The sequence below is a fragment of the Anas platyrhynchos genome, chromosome 13 (assembly GCF_047663525.1).
Source record: "Anas platyrhynchos isolate ZD024472 breed Pekin duck chromosome 13, IASCAAS_PekinDuck_T2T, whole genome shotgun sequence".
Lineage (NCBI taxonomy): Eukaryota > Metazoa > Chordata > Aves > Anseriformes > Anatidae > Anas > Anas platyrhynchos.
The window spans coordinates 14,767,185-14,791,159 of NC_092599.1; the positions used below are offsets into that span (position 1 = coordinate 14,767,185).

Here is a 23,975-nt window from a genome sequence, read left to right on the forward strand (position 1 = left end):
CAGACTTCCACTTAGCACAGGACGTTTGCCCAGCTGAGTTTTGATCCATACATACGTCTTCACTGATGCTGATGGTCAGTATCTGGTTGGCCATAGTAACGATGTGTGGCATCATTATCAGTTTCTCTACAGTCACCTGAAATAAACATATGAGGGGGCAATGTCGTGAAAAAGCAGGGACATTTCAGTACAGCTTACAGAGTCCTTTCACAACCCCCCTCCCCACCTAAAAAAGCCTTCTAAAGGGGACAATAACCTTAACATTTACATTTCATGAAATACATTAAACACACACAATAGCCCAGAGGGAAATATAGGACTTTGTGTGAATCATTTGCAATGCTACAAACACAGCGGTGCCTGTGGTGGTGGCCTTTGTTTTCATTCCTTGTGCAAGAAACAGTCTAGAACAGCTGAAATTAAGTCTCACTAATAGTGTCTCTCATTGATACAGCCAATACAGGGAATTTTGCAGGACATATTAATTAAAGAAGTAACGCTGAGCAAGAAGCATAATAGATAACACATTTTGACCTACTAAATAAGCTTATTTCTAAGGACAGAAGAAATGTAAACCACAGCTGCTGTACGAGAAATTTAAACATAAGGATTTGACAGGCGAGAAGTTCTGAGAACTAAGACAATTTTTACTTTTGTGTTTAACAAGCTATTAAAATAAGTAGTGTGGCTTGTTGCCATGTTGTTATTCATCAATTGCAAGAAAAACTATGTTTTGCTGTTTTGTCAACGTGCTGCTTATTTTCTCTGTTGTAGTTATGAAAATCATAAGGACTGACATTTTCTCCTTAATGAAGGACTGCAATAATATTGATATTTCTTAGCAAAAAACATGACATTGTACCATAATGCTTGAGTATTCACTTCCCCACAGGTTCTGTGCATAATTTTAAACATTTCTCTTGTTGATTGTATAAGGGAAAAAGTCTTGTTAATGCACTGCATTAATTTTATTTACCCTGCCACACAAGGTAAATAAATGCTGGTGCAAGAGTTGGCAGTACCCCACTGATGGAGCCCAAGAAGACAGGAGAAGGAGCAGGAGAGTTTTGACCAATTCTCCACCTGGCTGTAACTTCTGTGTTGCTGTTTTCAGTGTTAGGGAAGCTATGGGTGGGAGGATTCATAATTAGGGTACACTCCTAATTAATTGTTTAGCAAATTAAAGTGATGCCAAGAGAGAATTTGCCTGCAGCAAACTCTGCAGGACAATGTTTTCTTTGTAAAGGCCATCTGACTAATGAGCACCATCACACTCAGAAAACTAAGAGCTTTGTGATGGAAGTCCCTTTTGGCAACAACTTTCATGGTAAATGTTTTGCCTCATCAGGTCCTGAATCACATCTCTCCTCTCTTGGGCAGTCCAAGAAACAGCAGCTGAAGTCACTGGTACTCCAACCTCTGTGCCAAACAACATAGCTGATAATATGCTGGCCTGAAGGACTCCAATTATCCAGAATTAGAGCTGCCTGCCTTACCGCTGCTGAAGTGTAGATATGATGTTTCACAAGTTCCTGAAGCTTATTTATGCCCTAAGGAAAAACAAAAAAACAAAAATAACATAATAATTGGGTACCCCTTCACTGCTCAGGAGCAAGAAGAGGCAATTACTTTTTCTTTTAATAAATGAATGACTATGCCAATGTATTACATCAGAGACTTCACTTGGAAAATAAATTTACTTCATTTCCTTACTTCATTTCCCCACATCAAGCGGGAGGAAAAAGCCAAAAACCAGACATAAACAATCTGGCTAAATGCATTTCTCATTGCAGGTTCCACCAGCATTCACTTCTTTCCCAAAGCCTTATAGAAAGATATTTTAGTTAACTCCAGAAATCTTTCAGCAATGATCACATACATTGCACAAGCTATTCCAACAAAGCCTAGTGCAACAGGCTGCACCATCTCAGGACCTCTTAAAGTATTATGAGCTCTCACCTCTGTGAAAAGATAAATGAGCCTTCCATCTCTCAATTTATCCACACCGTCATTGCTGGGTACAAATACAGTAAAGGGGCCAGGTCCATCAAGAATTGCAGGCAGGCCACAGTTCTGCAAAAACAATAAAAGATTTCACCATGCATCTAGCATGAGTTAATGAGGGGGGGTCTGTTAGAAAGGGAGAGGAAACTCTAAGCAATCCACCAAAGGTGCAGCTACTGAAAAGCTTTTGTGTTCAAATGGCAAAGCTTGTAGTATCAGAGATATAATGCCATAAAAAAAGGCTGGACAATGAAGCCACCGGTGCGAGTTCAGCTAATGTGAACAAGAGAGCACTGGAATACACCACATACAGAGACTAAACCAATATCTTTTTGCCCCAAGAGAAGAAAAAGAGAATTGAGCCTATAACCACAATTAAACAATGAATTTTGTAAACAACTAACAGCTACAAAGCTGAAAACAAGCAGGTCAAGACTGTTGGGTGCAATGCTAGAGCAGATCCAGATGACTCTGGTGGAGGTAAAAGGAAAATCAGTCTGTCCCTAGTAAAAAAATTAACTAAATGAAGCCTGGGCAGAAGCCTTTATGGGTTTATAGCCTGAGGACTATTTTATTTAGACACCTATAGCAAAAACCAAACAAACAAACAACAACAACAACAACAAACAAAACAATAGAAAACAAAAAAACAAAAACAAAAACAAACAAACAAAAAAAAACAGGTAGCTTAAGTCTAGCTTGGCATGGAAAGGCATGAAATATTAACTCTTGAAAAAGTGTTCAAGAACTAAAAATGCTTTGGAGAACAAACTGTGCCAAGAGAGATGGGTAGGGCAGGTGGGGAAGAAAGTAGGCAAGACATTTGTATGCTTGCTGCTTGTGCTGATCTTTCAGTTACATTTGCTTATAAAATAAACAAAATAAGAAGTGACTCAGATAAAAGCATCCAGAAAGAAAGACTGACAGCTGCATTTAAATATTATTCAAAATTCTCACAAAAAGAGCAACATGCCATGCAGAAGCAGCAATGCTAAACATTCTGGGGCTGACACAAACGTGCTTACCTCCAGTATAGTTTCAAATCGACTGAAGATCTCATTTGAAGCAAGGATCTCCCCAATGGTTTTCTGCAAGAAGATACAAAGAGGAAAAATACAATGTCTGGGGTTGAAGCAAAGTCTGAGCACAAACTGACATGCCTTTGATCAGTCAATGTTTGGGGATTGCATGCTCCAGGTCTTTGAAAGCCATCAGCACCAAAGGACTCAAACCCTTTATTTTGGCCAAGGAGGGAGTCTGCAGTAGCTTAAGCACAAGCCTGTTCTCATGTACGACAAACGAACAAGAATCTTTTAGGTTACCATGCCCTTTAGCACCCTTCTGTTTTCCTACTCCCATCTCCAGGTTAAACTTGCAGCCATGCAGAACTTGGCTGGTAAACAGTGGAGCTGCTCTGTCATCTCAAGTCTCCCTCTGCCTTTGAGGACAAGAGTTCACTCTGCCACCTGCAAATGAGCTCCAATGCTGAAAAAATACAACCCATATGCGGGCGTCTGAAAACATGTTGGAAGTAGAAGCTTTCCTTTTTGCCATGCTTCCCACGAGGACAAAGGTAACAAGAGAAATGGCCCCGCAGCCACCACAGTTTCTGAAGGGACTCATCTGGCCTTTATTTGCAGGAATGTGCTTTTTTTTTTTTTTTTTTTTTTTCCCAAATTGCTTCCTGCAGAACATGCAGAGGCACAGAACATTACTTCCAAGGGTATAAAGGGATTCGCTGCCAAAAATAGCTCTTGTGATCGCTAGCTTTCAGTGTAAAGCCAGCACCACAAGGGAAGGAAATGGCTGAAGAAGTCCAGAGAAAGGCGAACTCTGCAGGGAGCACTCTTGCTGTCCTGCCATTGCAGAGTAAGCTGCCTCTCTGCCTCACTGGCATAAGGCTGGCTATGGTCTTGGCAGAGTCTTCACTGCAGTTGGGCCATGTTGGTTCCTACTCAGAACACATCCTGATCCAAAACAGCTCCAATACGGATCAAAACAGCTGTACTTTTGTGCCATGCACCCCAACAGCATCATCCCTCCTGCACCCTCTTCCAGATATACCCACACACCTCCTACTCTTCTTGGACTGTGGATAAAGATCCCCGAGCGTGGTACAAAATTAAAATTTGCAGTTTTCTTAAATATTTTTTTTTCTACTGGCACATTTTGAACATGCACACCAACAGTGCTGTGACTGCCACTGTTGTGCTGAGTATCAAAAGTTTACAGGAAACGGTATAGGAAAGACTGCTGAATCAGCCTCATGGCCAGAGGAGCTGCAAGCCCTTTCCTGCAGGTACCGACGCACACAAACACAGAGCTCAGTCCAGCTTCTGCTCTGGATCTCAGACACTCCTTTTTGGAAAAATGCTCACGCAAGTCGTAAGACTGAGAGCATCTTAAGTGACATTAGTGATGGGCACATTCAAACCCACATAAACATCCAGAACTCGTACAATTGACGCAACATTCTCTACCACAATATTCCAGCTACTTTTTAAACATAAAGTACAATCCAACTGTAAGATTACACAATACGACTGTTTTTATATATTAATTACAATGGTGCAAAGTAAGTGCAGACAACTATCAAAATCCAACTAAAGCAAAGAGCTGGTGTCATTCTATGGGTAATTTTTTTTTTTTGCAAGGAAGCAGTAGGTAACAGGGTCTGCTGTCTGCATATGGAAACAATATAAAAGTTTTCATGCATACAATGCAATAGCTATAGCAAAAACTTTTCCCAATTAACAGGAAAAAGGGTTTAGCAGAGGCAAAGACTGAAGCAAGAACTCTTAAATTTCTGCCCAGCATCTTAAATACATGACAAGTTCAAATTGCAAAGGTCCATAGTGATTATTTTTCCTCATTTTATATACTTTTAATGCAAAGATAATATTTTTAATATAATTTTAAAATTCAGTAGAGACAGATGAAAGCAAATCTTAATTTCAATTTTATATGAAAAATTCTTTTTCAATAAAGAAAATATTAATTTCAATTTTATATGAAAAATGCTTTTTCAATATTTATCTTATTCTTCTCCTGTAAGGTGCAACTGAAAAAGAGCTCATTTTGTATGAAGGGAGTGATCTTAGTCATGAAATTAGAATTCTCTACTTATCCAAATACTGTAAAAACATCACTTCAAGGTCTGTATCTGACTTGTACAGAGCTATTAGCTACTTTTAAAGGCATGCTTATCAGGAGCTGAAAACAAAACAAACAGCCTTTTCCTCTTTAAAAAAGCCTCACTGTTTTAAGAAGAATAATCATGGAAAAAGATTTTTTTTGAAGTATTTATTCTACTGTTTCATAAAGCAGAAGAAATAAAAATGCCTGCATACCTGTGGGTTTCCAAGGTTGTCGGGGCTGGTTTTTTTCCTTAGAGTGCTAACAATATGCATAACACCGTTGGCTGCTGGTAGGTTCGACTGCACAACATTGTACAGTTCTTCCACATCTTCATATCGAAATGATTTCATGTATGCCTGGATAATAACACAAGTTTATTTTAATGTATATCCATGGTATCACAAGAGATCTATAGATCCCTGTTCCCTTCAGTGCTCTCCATCTATGGGTCAGCAAGATGAAGGCACAACAGGGTCTACTCTGGAAAAGGTAAATTTAAGGGGTGGTCTTACTGTAGAATAAACATCTCGCTTCTAAATGAATTTGGACAATATTTCCATCCTGGGGTACTTTTAAGTCTTACTACAGCTTAAAGACCTAGTCTGGGACAGTCAGCTCTAGGTTTAAGTTTGCGTGAATGTGCACAATGCTTGATCCCAGTGTGGATCACGGAAGGCTGCACTGATGGTTAAGATCCTGCATCAATCTCTCAAGCACTAGGAGAAAGACATGCTGCTTCATGGGCACCAGGATTTTACAGAATTTGGAAACAATCTTGAAACCAGCTTTGATTGCAGATTTCATGAGCTCCTAATGCAACAAGACTCATCACAGCAAAGCCTAAATAGTCAGGCTCACTGAATTATAAGGCATGTATCTGGTCCTTCCATACTTCCATGCACTGAAGTGGGGCATATGGAGGTGTACCAAGTGTAACTTATAAACTAAGCATCAAGGTATTGGTTTTGCAGCCATAATCCAAGTGCAGGCAAGCACAACTTCTCTGTGCTTTTCATTTACCATGTGCATTTTTTTTAACTGCTCCTCCCTGCCCTGAACTTCAGCTCACATCACTGAGGAGTCTGGCTGAAACAAAGGAAGGGGAGGGCAGGCTTCCCAGATCAAAAGACTCCTGAGTAAACAAACAGGAAATAAATTTTAAAAGAGCATCGATAAACCCAGTTCGGAACCCCCGGCTCCAAATAGTGCTTTTTCCTTTTGATGCATGTAGGGTGCATGTAGTATGACCTAGACCTCAAGGCCAAGGCTGGATCCGCAGAGAGGAAACATACGGCTCTGCCTGGGCCAGCTGTGAGAATGCAAGCCGGAAAAGTGCAGGATGGAGCGAGAACAGTGGATGCTGGAAAACGTGTGTCAACTGAAAGAGTGAAAAGGGAAAAACAGCCTTACGTATCGTAAACTAGTGATGAAAAACTCTTTGCTAGGATAAGAAAAATAAAATAGATAGACGGGAAAAGGGCAACTGGGAGAGAAAATATTCAGCGTGTAGCTGTGTCTGAGAACGTGACCTCCAAGGAGAAGCATTCAGTCTAAAGAGAGACTTTGCTGCCTCTTCCACATCAGCTGCAAGGATACTGCAGTTGCTAGCTGTGCAGGCAAAAGGTCTCTTCTCCAGCATACACATGCAGACCAAGGAAAGACCGTTACCAAGTTTAGGAATAAGATTCTGCCTAATTGGTTGTCTACAGGGCAGAAGAAACAGTTGCTTGGTTGTCTGTCCTTAAATCACCTTGCTTTGGATCCCACATAGGATCTTGCTGGGAGACAGCAGCTTTTCTAGTCTGTGCACTGAGCTGATAAAAGAGCAACCTCTAGAACCGGAACAACTGGAAACTACATCAATGCTCAATATCTTCTGTTGCTCAGAGAGCAGAATTACGACTTTACAGCCTTTTCTTCCCACCTGCCTTTTTCTTTTACCCCAGGACCATCAGGACACATCACAGAATCTGTCTCTGAGAGCACGGTCCACAACCAACAAAGGAATCTACTGCAAAGTGGTTGAAGCCAATCTTTCTCTCAGATGTGCCCCACAATGCCACATCCACATAATTTTTAATATAAAAATTACTCTTTGCAACTCAAGGCTAAGGAAATGCAAGGAAGAGCAATAATAAGCAGTTTAATACCGTATTTGTATACACCTATCTGTGTACACATCTCAAGTGGATGGTAAGAACCAAGGAGCAGAGAAGGGACTGTTTAAAACTAGACAGATCATTGTAGAATATGTAGCAAGAGAAGAACAGTTTTTCACTGTAAAGGAGATTATAACCTAAGAAATCAGCTACAGCTCTGTTTCTTAAAACTTCATGATTCTTTTCGAGAAGTGGAAATGAAATCCTGCTCTGGTCACAGGTAGTCTGATAAGAGAAAAACGGTTTTCTCGTTAAGAAAGCACATGAAGGAAACTACGCTCAAGCTCTGGTCAGTCCTTTCGCAGCAGTCCACAACTTCAGTTCACAATATCATTTACCTGGTTGTTGAATGTCAGCTTATGTCCTGACAAGGTCCACATCGTCTTGGCTTTTACCATGTCTTCTATCAAATGCAGACCAGGAACAATGTGCATTCTGCACAAATGCTCAGCAGTGGTATCCTTTGGGGAGTAAAGACCAAATAAAGAAGATAAATGACATGCTTTTTCAAAAAAAATAATTTTATGAAAGACCCACAACATTACCATAACAGAAATTCTAGGTATATAATATTGAGCTTGCCTCTTCATTTTGGTCCACTGCAGAAGCATGGTGGCAAATCTTTTGCTTCTGTGTACCCACACAAACACAGGGAGACTGATTCATTTGAAAGTGACTTTAGAAGAATCACCTAAAGATAAACCTATTGGACCTGGACAATTTTAAAACTATCCCTGCATGCCTGAGGTAACAAAACTTGCCTAAGCTCCCTATAGACAATCTTTGTTTATGTTTGGCCATGTAGCTGCTGAATTTACGTCTAGTTTCTGGGTTTTCCATCACTGGTGATTCTTTAAGACAATCATCTCTCAATGCTGATTTAGGTGGATTTAGGTGGAACTGATACAACTGATTGCAGAACTACAGCAAATGAACACAACTTAATTAAAAAATACATAAAATAAAAATATGACCTGTAGAACATAATTGTTGAAGGCCAGAACTCTCAAATTCTTGACCTAACTCCCATATCAGTTTTCTACAGCCCTGTCATCCTTGCTGCCCCATTAGTAAAATGAGCCTAAAAAGTTGACAACATTCCCATACCTAGGGCCATACCAAGGAATAAGCCAAAATCCAGTACTTTAATGCAAATCTCATCCCCTTTTGAAAACCCCATGCTCAAGCAGTGAAAAACCACCTGAAGTTTTGAGAATAGTCACACACCAGAGGTTGGATCTTTAAATAAGAATGGCCAGAAAAACTTAAACTTTTTGAAGTTATATAATCTGACATTAAAAACAACAAACACACTCTGTCAATAGCAGAGAGAGATTTTAAAAATAACATAAGGGACGTAACATCCTCTGTGAGACTGCAACAACCAGACAATGAGCAGTCTTTGCAAGAGATTGCTTCTATAAATATTCTCTCATGTGTCAATCAGTTTTTATAGACCACAGAACTCAGGCAGGAATGAATCATAAGATAGCAAAGATTTTCTAAAAGCAAGCAAACTTACATTAAATTCTATGCTATTAGTACTTGGAAAAATGGAGGGTGCAAAGATTGTGAAAGGCCCATATTTCGTCAGCAACACTGAACAACCAGAAGCTGTAAAAAGAGTGACAACATGAAGCAGTTATTTGCCATATGGTTTAACTCTAGCAATAATTATTCTTTGTGTCAAAAGCACAATTACATCTACACATCTTCAACCTGATGCATGTAACTAGTACTTGTTTATGTCGGACCACAGTGCACAGGATAAAGCCCCTCCATCTCTATAATGGGCACCCACATGCGTGAGCTGGCAGGGAGGCTGTATTTTGGCTTAGCAGACCAATCTGACTGTAGGAGGATCCATGGCACACCAGCCTCAAGCACCACTGCTAGAAAACTCAATGACCGCTGAAAGACTGCTGAGCCTTCAACACAATGCAGGTGGAGGAACACTGGTCTTTTGAGACAGACAGGTTTAAATCACATCCTCAATGCATGCTTTCCTTTTTTTTCTGTGGATGTGGCACCTCTTTCACTAGGACTGTCAAATACATAGTGCTCATCCACACTGTTCTCTGCTACAGTGTCCTCATTTCATGAGCCAGAACTGGTAATATGAGTTCAGAGATGTGATGTGTTTGATTTTGAAGGCCACAGTCATACATTGTGAAATGTCTATTATGATGGGAGGCTTTTAGTCTTTTGATGACACGCTTTTCTCCCCACCTCTGCTTCATTCCCCAAACAAATTCAAAAGAGAGTTACCAAACATTTTCCTGGCGACGTCCAATTTCCTTAAAAACTTTCCTCGTGAATTATGCTGATTAATCTCACTCAGGAGATCTTTATAGCAACTTCTCCCATCTGCAATCTCCCCTTCTTTACACACACAGCTAGATACAACAATAATAACATAATAAACACAACATTATAAACATTAACACTAAACATACGAAACCATTATAAAGCAGTCCTCCACACTTTAGACATGTTTGAGTATCATCAGTATCTACAGATGAAAGATTAATTACAACTTTAAGGTGTATTTAAGAGCCTAGTAGCTGGTGCCTAATCTAAGTGACAGGAAAAAAGATGCACACTTGTGGACTGCAAGCAACTTTGGTCCTAAGCAAAAAGAAGGAAGACACTTCCTCAGATACAGTCAACAAAAGGATTGTCTGCTTTAGGGTTCAGGGTACAGAAAGCCACAATATATGTACTGAAGCCTAAATAAGTATTCAGCCAGTATCACTCATTACAGCATCTGAAAATTTGAGGTAATGCATAAAAAACACAGGTCTCAGTGAAAATATAGCAATTGGCTCCTATGTGAGCCCTCAGCTTCAATGGGAAGTACCAGCTCCCGCACATCACTTAGCTAGTTTGTCTTAGAACTAATGAGGGCCCCAGACATGCTAATGACTTTTGCAGAAAAGCTTATCTACATGTGAAAATCTCTATCCTGATTCACACGGACTTTAGTCATTACTCAGACACTACTTAAGGTCACTGACTGATAAACACGTTTTTTCCTGTTTGGGTTTTGTCCAAGTATCAGCTCTGCTCTTTCTGGTTCAGGGATGCAAAGACATACGGCACAGGGGAGGTGTCTGACATTACTCCAGCCACAGAGGTCTGTGTGCCAGCTGCTGGGGAACAGACATGCTAAAGGCAGGGATTGTGCAGAACACTGAGTCCTGCACTTTGTTGGCATGTCTTCAAAGGGGGAAGCCACTGTGTTTCAGTTCTGGCCTGGAGCACAGAAAGAGCAGGTGGATGCTAACAATTTTAGCAGCACTGGAGAAGGAATGGCCAAGGAGATGGGACTGCTCTTTTCCTCTTCAGTCTCTCAGAGAAATTCCAGCTTTTTTTGGTATTAAAAAATCCTCAGTGAAGCTTTCTCTGGTGTTTAGGAGACCTAAAATTATCCTAGATCTGGCAATATTTCTCATCTGCAGGGCATCAACTTCTAAATATTTTGCTCAAGAAAACTAAATGAGGTCTGGTGTTTCTTCCTTCAGCTCCCCCCTTCTCTGTCATTCTGCAACACTAGCTCACCTCTGGCTTACAAGTCTGAGAGGCAGGAGAGCCAAAGACTTACCTGTCCCAACCAGAAGGATTCCTTAGATAACACACTGACCAAATAAGAGTCAGACGTCTCTGTTTTGGTGATTGATTGTAAACTAATAATATCCACCAACTTGGAGAGCTACATCTCCAGTTCACAACACAAAAGACCCTGCTGCTTCAGATTTAAAGCATCTTGTGGCCCACATGATGAGATTTACGCTAGCTGATGTAAATTCCTTACTTTCAATGGACTTGTTAAAAACAGGCTCTTATCAAAGGGGGACTCTAGCCCATTCTTCTCATTTAGTTCCCTGTTTCTTCAAAGTTTACCTCATCCAAAATCAGTTTCCATTCTAGCTGCTGAATAAGCTTTAAAAGCAATCCTTAAAGTGGCTCACCTAGGATTCCCATTGGAGTTAATTTCACACGTGGAAGACATGTCGCAAAAATACTGCCGGCACTCATTGGAAGGCATAAAACACTCTGATGCAGATCTCCTACTCATCCCAGGCTTGCAAACACAGGATGCCTAGCAGAAGACAAAGCAGTGATTATAGCTGCATTCATCACATTTTACTCAACAGGTTATCCCACAAAAGAGCTGGCAGGTTGCAAAATCTAAGGTGAGGAGAGCAGACGTGAGCAATCCAACGAATGGCTCATTTGAAGAAGTTCCCACCTGGCCACTCTCAGACCCTTACAGGTTGCTGACATGCTGCTGTCACCCTTACCTCTCCTGGGCGTTTGTAAATGCAGATTGTAGAGTTTTCTGCACAGCCTCCATTGTTGTTAACACAGGGGTTTATGGGCTGACAAATCTTCCCATCTCCTTGAAATCCTTCTTTGCAAGTACACTGATACTTTTGTGGTCCAAGAACATTGCATACAGCAAAAGGGGAGCAAGGAGAAGACGCACAAGGATCCTGAGCTGCAAATAAAAAGATGAGAGGTCGAAGAGTGTCCAGATTTCTGTTTTCAGGAGAGCACTTACTGTAGCATAGCAGAATGCCCAAGGCATGAAGAGAATGGAAGATAAGGAATTTATTCTATTAAATTGCTACAGTTTCACAGAAAATAAAACAATTTCAGGCAGCAGACAGTTTGTTTTTCTTTGATCCAAGGAGTTTGGATGACACATTCTTCATATTACTTCAGCAACACAAATATAAGGGACAGAAAGAAGATGCTTGTATTTCCTTCTGAATTTCCATCATGTCTGAGGATATCTGAAGGTGGTGTTTGGTCAGCAAGAACTGCAAAAAGCCAGTGAAAATAGAGCTATCCATTGCTAGCTAATCACATGCATCTGATTGACTTTCTTTTAACAAAAGCAATTCGGAAACTTACATCTGAAATCAGTGAAGAAACTCTCTAATTACCTTTGCTCAAACCCTCTAATTACATACCTGTGCTCAAACCCTCTAATTACATACCTTTGCTCATCACTTACACTGGCACAGACTCACCGATATCCCACTGTCACGGTTACTCTGTACATTCATACAGGCAAATACTGGATGGCATCTGCAACTGTAACTCATTTATTGCTTACAAGATCGAGTGGGAGGAGAACAAACACCTTAGGTATTAATCTTAAAAGGATTCCTAAAACAAGCAGCCTTTTATGCTTCCGCAGTGAGGAAGAAACTGTATGCATGGTGATCAAGTTTGTCCAGAGATGCCAGAGAAAGATTTCTCTTTGGAAGGTCCTAAATGGAGGACTGTTTAGGGCCACAATAAAATGTCTCACCTATGCAAGTGCTGCCACTTTTTCTGTATCCTGGCTTGCAGTCACACACCGCTGTCCCATCCTTTACTGTGCATTCGCTGTTGGCCTCACACGTCACACCTTTGCATAGGGGAAGCTCTGGAATCACACAGCAAAGAGAGTTTCCCTTGGAGCAAGAAGGGCAGTGCAAGAAGATAAAACTTCCCTTACAAAAGGCATGGAAATAAAGGCAAGTGTTGTTTCCGGAGACCCCAGCCAGCACAAAAGCCAGGGGAAGTAAACGTGACAGACTTGCAGGCTAGGTAGTCAGGTCCCACAAGACTTAGAAGGAAGGGAGGATCTACCCTGTTTCAAGAGAAATCCCGGCTGCTTTGGGGACACATGCATCCATATCGTAGTTTAGCTTTAACAGCTCCTCTCCAGCTACTAATTTATTTACCTTGGTCACACCTGGTGCCAGTGTAGCCTCCATAGCAAGTGCAGCTTCCATTCCCAGTGACGCCGCTGTTGCATTCCCCGTGCACACAGTCACACACTGAAAGGAAAGGCCAGACAAACAAGACCTTCAGCGACAAGGCAGCATGAAGAGCTCTGGACATTCACTGGCCAACTGCCCTGGGATTTGGCACCCCGATTGCCCACTAATAATCCACAGCGAGTATGACTTGTTTTAAAAATAAGGTCATCCTGGTCGGAGCTCACAGAGAGCTCTGCAAGTCCTGTGCTGAAGAAAGACAAAGTGCTGCCCTGTAAGATCAACCCCAAATGCAACATCTGGACCAGCTTTTCAGACTTAATTTCCCACTCCTCCAAGTCTATTGCAGCCAGTGTGGAAGGATGCAGTATTATAAGGCTCTACCACATCTGTGATGCCAGCATCGGTGTCATTCAGTAAGCACAAGCACTGAGATCACACCCATCTCATCTGTGTGGATACAAGGGAACCAGGAGATGGAAAGAAAGGGCTTCTTTATGACCAGGCTGCACTGGTCATAAATTGCTTCAAAATATGACATGTGAGAAGCAGCATTGTGTGTATTAATGTGTAGGAAGGGCAATAAAGAGGAAGCTGAGAGACTACTGGAGTGGTGACAGGAGTCTTGCAAACAGTTGGGAAATTAGTCTGGGTTGCTTCAGGGCATGTGGAATGTAGGCAACAGCCTGGCTGAAAAGAAAGAGGAAACTGGGAAAGCCATGGTAATGGGAGAGGGAAACTTTACAAAAGGGAAAATGGATTGATTTGAGTGAAAGACTGAGAATCAAGTGCCTAATGGGACAGTGGAGAAGGGCAGACAGACAAAATGCCCAGATACGTGCTATTAAATGCTGTCAGATGCCATCCCCTCCTCCTCTCCAGCACCCTTCCTCACTCAGCCTCCCCCCCTCTTTCCTTGCTCTCAGGTATTTTTGTGCAGGTTTCACCTGAAATTACTCTTCCTTACCTGACTGACAGTCTGGGCCAAAACGATTTTCATCTCGACAATTCTGGCAGGCAAAACCACTGTATTGCTCCTAGAAGGGACCCAAAATGTCCCAGATGTTATTTTTCTGTACAATTTAATTGTTCTAAACATTGTCATAGTGCAAAGTATCTCCCCTTCTCTGATTTTCTCTGACAACATTGAAGAAAATTGGTCTGCTCAGTGCTCTATCACCCAGCCCTCCCAGCAGAGGGGTACACCAACACACAGAGTGTGCAAAATGCCAGCAAAACCCAGGTGGGCACTGAGGAAACCATGTCCAGTTTGCAGACAAGAATGTAACAGCTGGCTTACGATCTCTTGACATTGATTTTGTAAGGCTTGGGGACCTTAAACATGTATTTTAATTGATATGGAGTGTCTTTGAGTTAAGTCTAAAATCAGCTTTTTTCAAAGATGTGCCCAAGAGGTAGGCAGCAGCAGCTGGGAAGTATATCTTTCAGGTCTGGTAAAGGTACAAATCATTAAACGTATCTCAGGGCTTCTTGCAGCCACAGACACTGATTATTTCAACTGATCAGAGGGTTAAATCCATGCAATTCTTTCTTAATTTCTTCCTAGAGATCCTTCCCGACTCCATAGCCTCACCAACAGTGTCTTAGTGCTGCTGCAGACCACAAAAATACTCTGGTTAAACCACAGGCACTGATGCTGGAATGAAAGACTCTGCTAATGACCTTCTAGGCGGAAGGCTGGTCTTCATCCCGAGCTTCTGCACAGACACTGTACGAAAGCAAATCACCCTCTGACAAAAGCATATCACCCTCAAACCAAACCACACACCGACCTTGCAGATGCAGGTTCCGTTCTGCTGTATACCATCCAAGCATGTCCCATGGCCACTGCAGGGATTTTCGGAGCCTCCTGGACATTCTAGCAGGTAAGAGGCCAGGCAAGATTAGGCAGAGAAAACAGCACTGCATCCCTCTTTTTATCACCTCTTCCTACAGGCATTCCAGATGTGTGAAAGCAATGGTTTCTTAACCAGCAAAGTCCCTGCCTGCCTATCCAGTACAGCTAAAACTGGCCCAGAGCTGGTGAAGATGGCAATGAGTAAGACCAAGGAGAAACACGGCTGCCTTCTAAGGAAAGCCTTTCAATAAAGGTCTAAGGAAAATTCCACTGGCCCATAACTAACCACATTTCAGCAAAGCCACTGAAACATGTTTGGAGATGGAGCCACTCTTGCAATCATCAGCAAGAGGCAGCACCAAACATCTGAGGATGATTCTGAAGCTTGGGACAGACAGGATCCTGCTTTTCAGAGACACTGAGCATTTTGGCTTTTTGTGACTTCTTGAAGGGCTGGGAATGTGCTCAAACAAGCATGGTCCACACATCTCTGGAGAGAGGTACCTTCAAATTCTAGGGATTATATCTGAAAATTGTAGGCATAGAATTGCCAATTGATTATTCAAAACACTTTATGTGAAAACAGGCCCAATTGCTCAAACAACCTCTCATTTTCTGCCAGACTGGAGAATGTTTGGCCATATTCCAGTCACTGGTCAACTGTATGAGAAGTATTATTCATCTTAGAAGATGAACTTTTTGGATTTTTGGCTTTTGGATTTTTGAGAGAAGACCAAGAAAAACTGAATGTTTTCAAACTCCCATTACTTGGCTTAAAACTAAATGGGAGCTTTGGGAGGGTTACTTGCATGTTGGGTTGGAATTGCTAAGTATTTTCTGCAACTGAACCTCTGACTAACTCCAGACTATATAAAAGCACACATGGCACATGCACTCCAGACCAGAGGGACACCAGAAAGAAGTATCTTCCTCTTCCTTTGGAAACTTTCATAAAGAGGAACAAAAACATCCCTTTCCAAAAGGTTCTTTTTAAAGAAGAGACTAAAGGAAGTTCCAACAAAGGGGGTTATGTTATGTGTTAAATATAAGAGGATTAAACACATATGAAGTAAAGAGATTCCTTCCTCATTATCTTCTAAACATCCTGGGCAGTTAATGGAGACCTTGTAAATTCTTAAATAGCAGGAGCAGAAATAACAAAAATCAATGAGCTTAATGTATATTTAATGCTTCATTGGTTTGATTTACTGAACAGAAGGCATTGTAAACAGATGAAAAACTTACCGTAGCACTCTGTGCCCCAGAATCCTGGGCAGCACTTTTTCTCCTCAATTTCCTTCTTACATACGTGATAGCACCCTGGCTGGACAAGGGTATTTTCTCCTAACTTGACAGTGTACCTTAAAAAGAACAATCCAAGATCCGTGATTACACCACAAACGTACCACATGCTTGTTGGAGGGGTTCTAAGCAAGCACACTGCAGCGCGCTGAAATCTGAACCGAAGGACAAGAGTTTGCAATCTAATTCTGTCTTCCCCAAGGATGCCCACTGATCTGTGCTCTTACAGCTGGTTCCAAGAAAGTTGTCAGGGCCTGGATATTAGACAGAGGAGGAGCATCTTTCTCCTTTTCAACCCTTCATCCATCGCCTTACACAGAGGCTAGGCCCCTGGTGGCAGTGTCTCTCACTCTGTGTGTATGCTGTACAGAACTATTCCTGTGTCTGTTCGACTACCACTACCACAGAGAGATAACAGGCAGAAAACCTGCACGCGCTCACATTTCTCTTCATTATTTCATTTTATTTTTGGCACAACATCCTTCCCAAAAGGAACTTGGAAATCGCCTCAATAGCACTGCCCTTTTGAATTCAGTCTGACTCCTCTGTGTGTCTGTAATTACTGTAAAACTGCTACAGCTATTTTTAAAGTATTTATACAGAATAGTGAATTACAGAAAACAGTAGACAATGGAGCTATATATTAACTGTTAACATTCATTACTGAATAGATAGGCAAACAATAATCTATAGTGTTTCATTTTCTAAAAAAACTTACTGGTAAATTCAGTTTTCCTTCACCATTTTCCTATTAGAGACAAGCTATAGAAATGCTCAACAGAATAAGAACAAGGAACACAAGAACAAGCAACCTTCATAAGGAGAACTAGGAAGGTAAAAAGTTCAGAGGATTATTGCTGGAAGCTTAGAGGATATACAAGGAGAATTATTATTATATTACTTCTCTAATTCACTAGCAAATTCCAGGTCTGAAACAGGTTCCTACACAAGACAGAGCTCTGCTTAGTAGCTACAGCAGGATAAGCAAACTCCGTTTGTTCAGGGCACTGCAGAGGTAATTATCAGGTAACTGGTTGTTCGTATACAGAACCTTATATGCAGCAAAAAGTCCAGGGGATTTGCAAGGAGACAAAATCAACAATAATAAGGGCCATACATTCATTTTTATGCATCTGAAAACAAAACTCCCTGGATCTTTAGGGCTCAAAACCCACACGTGTTCTCCTTAAGGCATACACATCACTCCTTGCATAGCAGAGATAAACCAGATCTGCAACACGGTTAGGAAAGAGGTCTTACCTGCAGTCCCTCACTCCTAAGCCTTGCATGGTCTTTATCCAGCCTCTCGGACACAACATTTTAGGCGCCGCAGCACAAGCAGTACATGCTGTATTCATTGTAAACATCATCTTGACATTGCATCTCATTGACCTTAGCTTAAAAAGAAAAAGTAGAATGAAAGTAAGTCCATAACTAAACTGTTACCTTAGGCAGTCATCTTGCCAGCCTTTGATATCTTTATCCACACTGCACTGTTCTTTAGATTCCACGGGGGAGGGCAGTGACCAGTGTGGCTGCTTGGATGTACACCACGCACTCATAAATGCTAAAGCACTATGTTATGCTAATGCATGCTGCTCTGCTTGGATCTCAGCTACAGGGCAATAGGGCAGATCACAGCTAACTCATCTTTCCTGTTATTCACAGCAAAAATTCTAACCACTTCTAAAATAATTATAGCCATGCACTGCTAATTTAAACTGATCTTTTGGAAATGTGTGGTAGTGGTATGTGAGGACAAACTCTAAACCAATAACCCTTGACAGAAGACACTGAATTAAAAAGCAGCACAGCATTTCTGTTTTCCACGCTGATGATAAGATCCAGTTGTTCTGGTTGTTTCTTCGCTGTTCCATGGGTTTGACAAATTTTAAGTGTTGGTTCAGACTATTTCCCAGAGACCAAGAGCTGCTCACACAAGTGCTTCTCATGGCAATTGCCTTTGAGAAGGTGCAGGGAGGGAGATTAAAAGGAAGGGAGCTCTGCACTTCTCCAGCTACCTAGAGGTGGCCCTTGATGCTTTGGCCCAGGGTGGGAAGGACCCCATAAGTGCCAGCAAGAATATCAGGTAGGAGACTTGGATAATTCAAATGACTGGTGATAAGTTTAACACAGGTACTTCCACCTAACCAGAATAATTTCTCTTTAGGGGTTCAGACTTCCTTAAACTGCTTTCCAGTGCCTCTGTACCACCAACCCCATTTCTCAAAATGAAATGCAACCAGAGCAGATAAGAAGTACAGCCTCAGAGAGAATAACCGTCACTGTATGCCAGCTTGTCATTGAAGCTCATGATTTTACCACAGATGGGTTTCTTTGAATCCCTAAACTCCTCAGGTCAAGCAACTGTGCAGAAAGAGCATGGTTCATTTCAAAAAGCGAAAATGTTTGCTACTGATGATGACAGAGAAAAGCTGGAAGGCAGGAGCTCTGTTTGTCCCAAAAGGTCACCAACAGGAAAAGAAAACTCACTTCAACTATACCTCTTCAGGCACAGTATTTTCTAAAAATAAAAACACCAGATCAAATTTTGGGAGGAGGCCCTGATCTGGGATTTTTTTAAAGCCAATCCCGAAAAATGCTGTTAATGCAGTAGCTGTCACATGCCCAGAACTCCCTGTTCTGTATTCCCATCAGCAATCTCAGCCCAGCTCTGCTTCCTCTGGACCTAAGCAAGCCCAAACACATACATTTGCTTCAGGGCAAGGGAGGAAGTCCACAGCTTTCCATCTTATCAACAGCTCAGGAAGGCCCTGCCAGAAGATAGCCAGCAGACCCCGTCAGGAAAACCTCATGAGAGATAACCCTCTGGTCCCAGCTCTGCACGGACATCTCCCCGGAACGGTTTCCTGACTCACGCCCATGTTTCCTCTGCTTGGAGCTGTCAAACTTTTCCTCTCTTCCTGGATTTGCTTTCTGCAGCCATCCATGCAAAGGCACTGCCCCACGAGCCGAGTGACTTGTGTCTGTGGTTGTGCCTCATGTGGATATTCATTCCTAGTTCTGTGCCAGGGGCTTTCCTTAATGTACTTCAGCATCCACTCCCCTGGGAAGGACTCCCTTGCATTACGAACAGCTCAAAAACAGTCTGAGATCCACCAGACCCAGCCGTCCATGTCCTGCAAGCCCCAGCTTTACTGATATTATCCAGCAGGACAGAGATCAGCAATGCTGTTCCTTATGCTTTTACCCTACTTACACACAGTGAAGTCAAAGGAGATTTCACCTCTTTCACAGAGCAAAACTGAGAAGACAGACAACATGGATGGGTAACTGGGGAGCTACAACTGGAGTACCCTGCCTCAAAAACCCAGCAGTGCCATTCACCAGACAGTGGAGAAGTAGATTCATCCAGTGGAATTAAGCACAAATGAGGACTCCAAATTAAAGCTAGGCTTTTGAAAGGAGCCAGAGGAATCCAGGCACATGTTTCTGAGAGAATGGTGCATCTTGTTGGTCCCTTGCTGGTCCCATCAAATCCCAACCTTAACCTTCACTGAGACAATGCCTCAGAAAGAGAATGGGAAGATGCTCAAGGAAGAAACACAGGCGGGTGTCTTCCTGCAAGTTGTGGTATTAAATCTCTCAGATTTTCCCCACAAACCCTCATCAGGTGTCTGAGCCTCCTTATCTGTATAATAAAAAGACCACACAAACAGTAGAGCACAAAACATTAAATTAAAACCCTCCAATATTCTATTTCACCTTCACTTCCAGGCATCAGGAGTTGGCTGTCAGACACAGCTGGGCCACTAAATGTGTTCTCTGCCACTGTGGTGAAGGAAGACACTGTTATTCACATATTAATCATTTTTTCTTCTCTTTCCTCCATTAATGTGGCCCCATTTCTAAACAGAGATGGACCCTGGGAAAGTAGAAAGGCTGTCGTTCCTTGCCGTTGGAATCTGTAATTATTTGCAGTTCATTTTCAGGATAAAACAGAGGTCTCTAAGGCAAGATAGCTATTGTGGAATACCCCCAACCTACCTTCCTAGGACAACGTAAAGTTTAGGCAACTTCCCAGTAAGATCTTCCCCTTTTTATATGGAAATATGCTTGTGTCAGCAGCAACAGGCGGGAGGAAAGAGGAAGAAAACAGCTGTGTGGAAAATTAAAACAACAAAAAAAAAGTCCATTCTTATTTGAGTGACAGAACTGATGAAGCAGTCATTTTCTGGAGTGTTTTGCTTCTTATGAAAGCAGAAGAGAAAATCAAGGGACATAAAAAATGCAATGGTTTGGATTCTCCAACTTTGGAGTGGATGAAAGGAAGACAGAAGTTTGAGCCAGAGGTGGCTCGTGGGGCACAGCCTCGCAGAAAACAATGATGCACTGCTCCCTTGGGCTTATCTGTGACTGCTGTTTCTAAGTCTGGAGATGCTAGAGAGGAAGCAGCAAGAGAGAATATCTGAGCCTGTGTTGCAGCAATGTGCAATACCACCCAGCGTGCTGAGAGCCGGCGAGGTCCATTGTGGCTAGGCCAGGGAAAGTGGGCGAACAGCCACAGTTCTGCTCAGATGGTGCTGTGAGCCTGGACTGTGCCATACTTTGGGTACAAAGCAACGGAAAAGGAAGCCTGGTGTTCTCAAACAGATCCAAAAATAAAGGAGGATTTTAAAGCAGGAGGCATCTAGCTGCAGCCAAAAGCAGTTAGGAGCCAGGGTGCCTCTGCCCACGTTGAATTCTGTCTTGCCAGGGCTGGACTGCGCTTTCTCCCTGCAATCTTTTGCATGCATGTGCAGCAGCCACTGCCTTCTGCACTCAGCTGAGACATTCCTGAGTTTCTGGGTGCTGCAGTGTTTCCTTCCCTCCTCTCTCTCTGATGTAAATGTCCCTTATTTTTCAGGTGCTCATGTTTCTCTTACTCCATTTCAACTTATCCCATTTCAAGAGGATAAGCTGGGGGCCTTTTTTAAGGACTAGTTTCATTCTACTCATTTTCTCCCTTTATCATTTCCTTCCAAACCATAACACAAATTCTTCTGTAAGGCAAGACTTCAGGGAAGAAAGAAAAACACATGTGGACGTCAGTGTTTGGCTCCAACAATCCTGGGAGCCAGTTCTGGAAACAGTTATTATCTAGTGAATCACCACATTTCCAGAGCTTTTGCCCTTTACAAAACAAGAGCTGTATACCCATGCTCGGGTCATTATAGTCATGTACCTCCTCAAGAAGTTCTCAGGGACAATTTAGTTGAACATTCCTGGACATGCTAGCACTTTGCATTTGGCCAAGGAAGACACTGTTCAGCACGAGGATGAAGTCTGGCTCAGAGATCACATAAGACAAGAGCACTCTTCTCCTTCCCCAGCCACTTTCATTCCTGCTCCATGCCACCTGGGACTGGCCTCGTCCTGGCAGAACATCTCTCATGGTTCTCACATCTGCTGCATCTTCCCCAGTCCATACAAAATGCAGATCAAAACACAGCCTGGAGATAACATCACAAAAACCAGCTACTACCAAATCTCTTTCTCCCTTAATGCTCCGTGCAAGGCTCCTGCAAGACAATGGAGTCTTCTTGTGGAATCACTGCACCTCCATCACAACCAAATAAAGTGGCCATCCTAAACGATCGTCAAAGACTTCATTAGACCATTGTTTTTCCTTAACTCCCACTATACATTTTCACGTTTCTTCTCTTTCTCCAAAAAGAAGGAACCTTTTGGGAACAGAAATCTAAAAGAGGGTTATTTTTCCTAGATTAAATAAACTGCTCCAGAGGTGATGCAAAACATTTCACGTCTCCGTGAGTGGGTAATCATTACATAATATTCTATGAATTATAGCCTACAGAAAGTAGGACGACACAACCATGAAGCCAAGACCACAGATCTACGAAGGCATCCTACATTCTTCTAGATGCTAATTGAAGGAACGGAGATGCTGGAATCAAAACAAAACCTTCCCACGGAAAGCGATCTGTACTCCTCACTGGGGAGCTGCTAGGAAATGTATTCTCCCTGTTGCAAAGCAACAATTTGATAAGATTTAAAAACTCTTTTTAGAAAACTCTCCTGAGGCACATATAGACCTGTCCTGACAGATGCCAGAGATACTGAAAATAGTGGAAGACAAAGATCCCCAGTACTATCATATCACTGCCTTTGCAATCAGTGCTGATCAGAAATGCAAACTGAATCTGATCTAAAATTCATGCAGCTGGCTCCAACCTTAATTTTAGCTTTCCAGTTCAGATGCCACACGTGTCCTTCCACGAGCAGGGAAGATATTTGACAGTCTTAAAGTTTAATTATGGATGTTATTCTGCACTTAACTAAATGTAAACGGAAAAGCGAGGTTTGGGGATAACATACAACCATCCAAATATGAAGAGCTGTTTGATGAACATTTAAACAAAGACTCGCGGACTTACCTTCTGAGTCTGGCAGTCAGCTGTGGGAGTAAAGCATGCTGCTAAGAAGAAAAGCAGCAACCCAGGAGGATGCATTTTCATTCTTTTACAAGCAGAAGCCTTTCCACAGACAGGGAGGTGATAGAAGCTGCAATTTCTGTAAGATAAGACCGCCTACTAAAAATCAGATCCAAGACAAAGCAGAGGTTAAAAGTAAACAGCGAGAGAACATTTTCGCACTGTGCTCTTTGGATGCAAAGCCTTCATAAGGGGATCTACTAATTCTACTGTTACGTCTGAATCAATACTACCTTTTTCTTTCTTTCTATTTTTTTTTTTTTTTTTTTTTTAAATACACAAGCATAACTTCTCAGTAAAAGGTTTACTCAAAACAGGAACATCTACGGATTTCCTCTTACATATCAGTTCAAAACAGAAGGAAGGAAATCCTTAGTTTTCAACTAATTGGAACAAAAAGAGGTTCACTGTATGCTTAACTGAAGGCAAATCCAAAGGGCAAACTTAAATACCATGAATTCATGAGCGGTACGTAATTTCATTTTACTGCTGGTTTTAGTATGTCCAGAACATCTCTAACCAAAGGTTTGTGCAATGATTCCTATCCCTATGTAGGCATGAACAAAGCAACACGAGTCATGTGCCGCACATCGGAGCAGGAATACAGGAACATCAGTCAAACCCTTCAGGTAGCATTTGACATTTATTTGAAACATTTAGGTTACTCATCAAATTTATCGAATACATTGCATTTTGTAGGTGCTATATCAGCAGTAGCAAAATTTATGATTTTCCCAACGCTCTGGTGACAGTTTGATGAATCCATGGAGCTCTCCCATAGCACTCAGAATAGGAAAGTCCCAAAATGTAATTAAAAAAAAAAAACACAAAAATTACCTGACTTACAGTCTGTGATTGCATTTCTCCTTTTGAACATTTCAAGCAACCAAGAATTGATTATTGACAGATCTTTTACATGAACTTTGTTTCCCTGTGCTGCTAACAGAATCCACTGAACAGAACAGTCTAAGGATTGCTTCTATTTGCAGCAATTCCTACTGAGCAATAAGGTATCTTTTCATTTTGGAGCCATTAATAGTACAGGAAGGTGCATAATGAAACTAGGATAGGAAGCTACTCTTGCATTTAGATAAATAATTGAGAGCATAAATATTTTTCGTCCCTTGCATAAACACACAGATGTGCATGTTAATATAGAAAATATATAAGAACCGCTGTACTTACTAGTGCTGTAAATTGTGCTTTACCTCTTCCTCCATCCTACAGAGCAGCCAGCATGATGAACAGCAAGCACAATTATATATCCTGCACGAACAGGAAG

The 23,975-nt window shown here is 41.8% G+C and overlaps 1 protein-coding gene across 3 annotated transcripts in view; it reads right to left on the reverse strand.

Moving 5' to 3' along the window:
* STAB1 (stabilin 1) overlaps positions 1-23,975 on the reverse strand; it is a 57,653-nt gene extending 33,678 nt beyond the window's left edge. The window contains exons 1-18 of one of the 3 annotated variants that reach the window (XM_027467285.3): positions 23,879-23,975; positions 22,637-22,789; positions 17,499-17,635; positions 16,182-16,297; positions 14,872-14,957; positions 14,046-14,115; positions 13,043-13,138; positions 12,625-12,741; positions 11,606-11,802; positions 11,273-11,403; positions 9,570-9,697; positions 8,824-8,915; positions 7,640-7,762; positions 5,355-5,498; positions 3,030-3,092; positions 1,960-2,073; positions 1,497-1,550; positions 56-136 (exon numbers count right to left, since the gene is read on the reverse strand). In XM_027467285.3, coding sequence (XP_027323086.2) covers positions 56-136; positions 1,497-1,550; positions 1,960-2,073; positions 3,030-3,092; positions 5,355-5,498; positions 7,640-7,762; positions 8,824-8,915; positions 9,570-9,697; positions 11,273-11,403; positions 11,606-11,802; positions 12,625-12,741; positions 13,043-13,138; positions 14,046-14,115; positions 14,872-14,957; positions 16,182-16,297; positions 17,499-17,635; positions 22,637-22,717 — 1,830 coding nt within the window. In that variant the 5' untranslated portion in view covers positions 22,718-22,789; positions 23,879-23,975. Of the gene's footprint in view, positions 1-55; positions 137-1,496; positions 1,551-1,959; positions 2,074-3,029; positions 3,093-5,354; positions 5,499-7,639; positions 7,763-8,823; positions 8,916-9,569; positions 9,698-11,272; positions 11,404-11,605; positions 11,803-12,624; positions 12,742-13,042; positions 13,139-14,045; positions 14,116-14,871; positions 14,958-16,181; positions 16,298-17,498; positions 17,636-22,636; positions 22,922-23,878 lie in introns of those variants that run through there. The other 2 variants (XM_027467287.3, XM_027467286.3) reach the window with 2 other exon arrangements.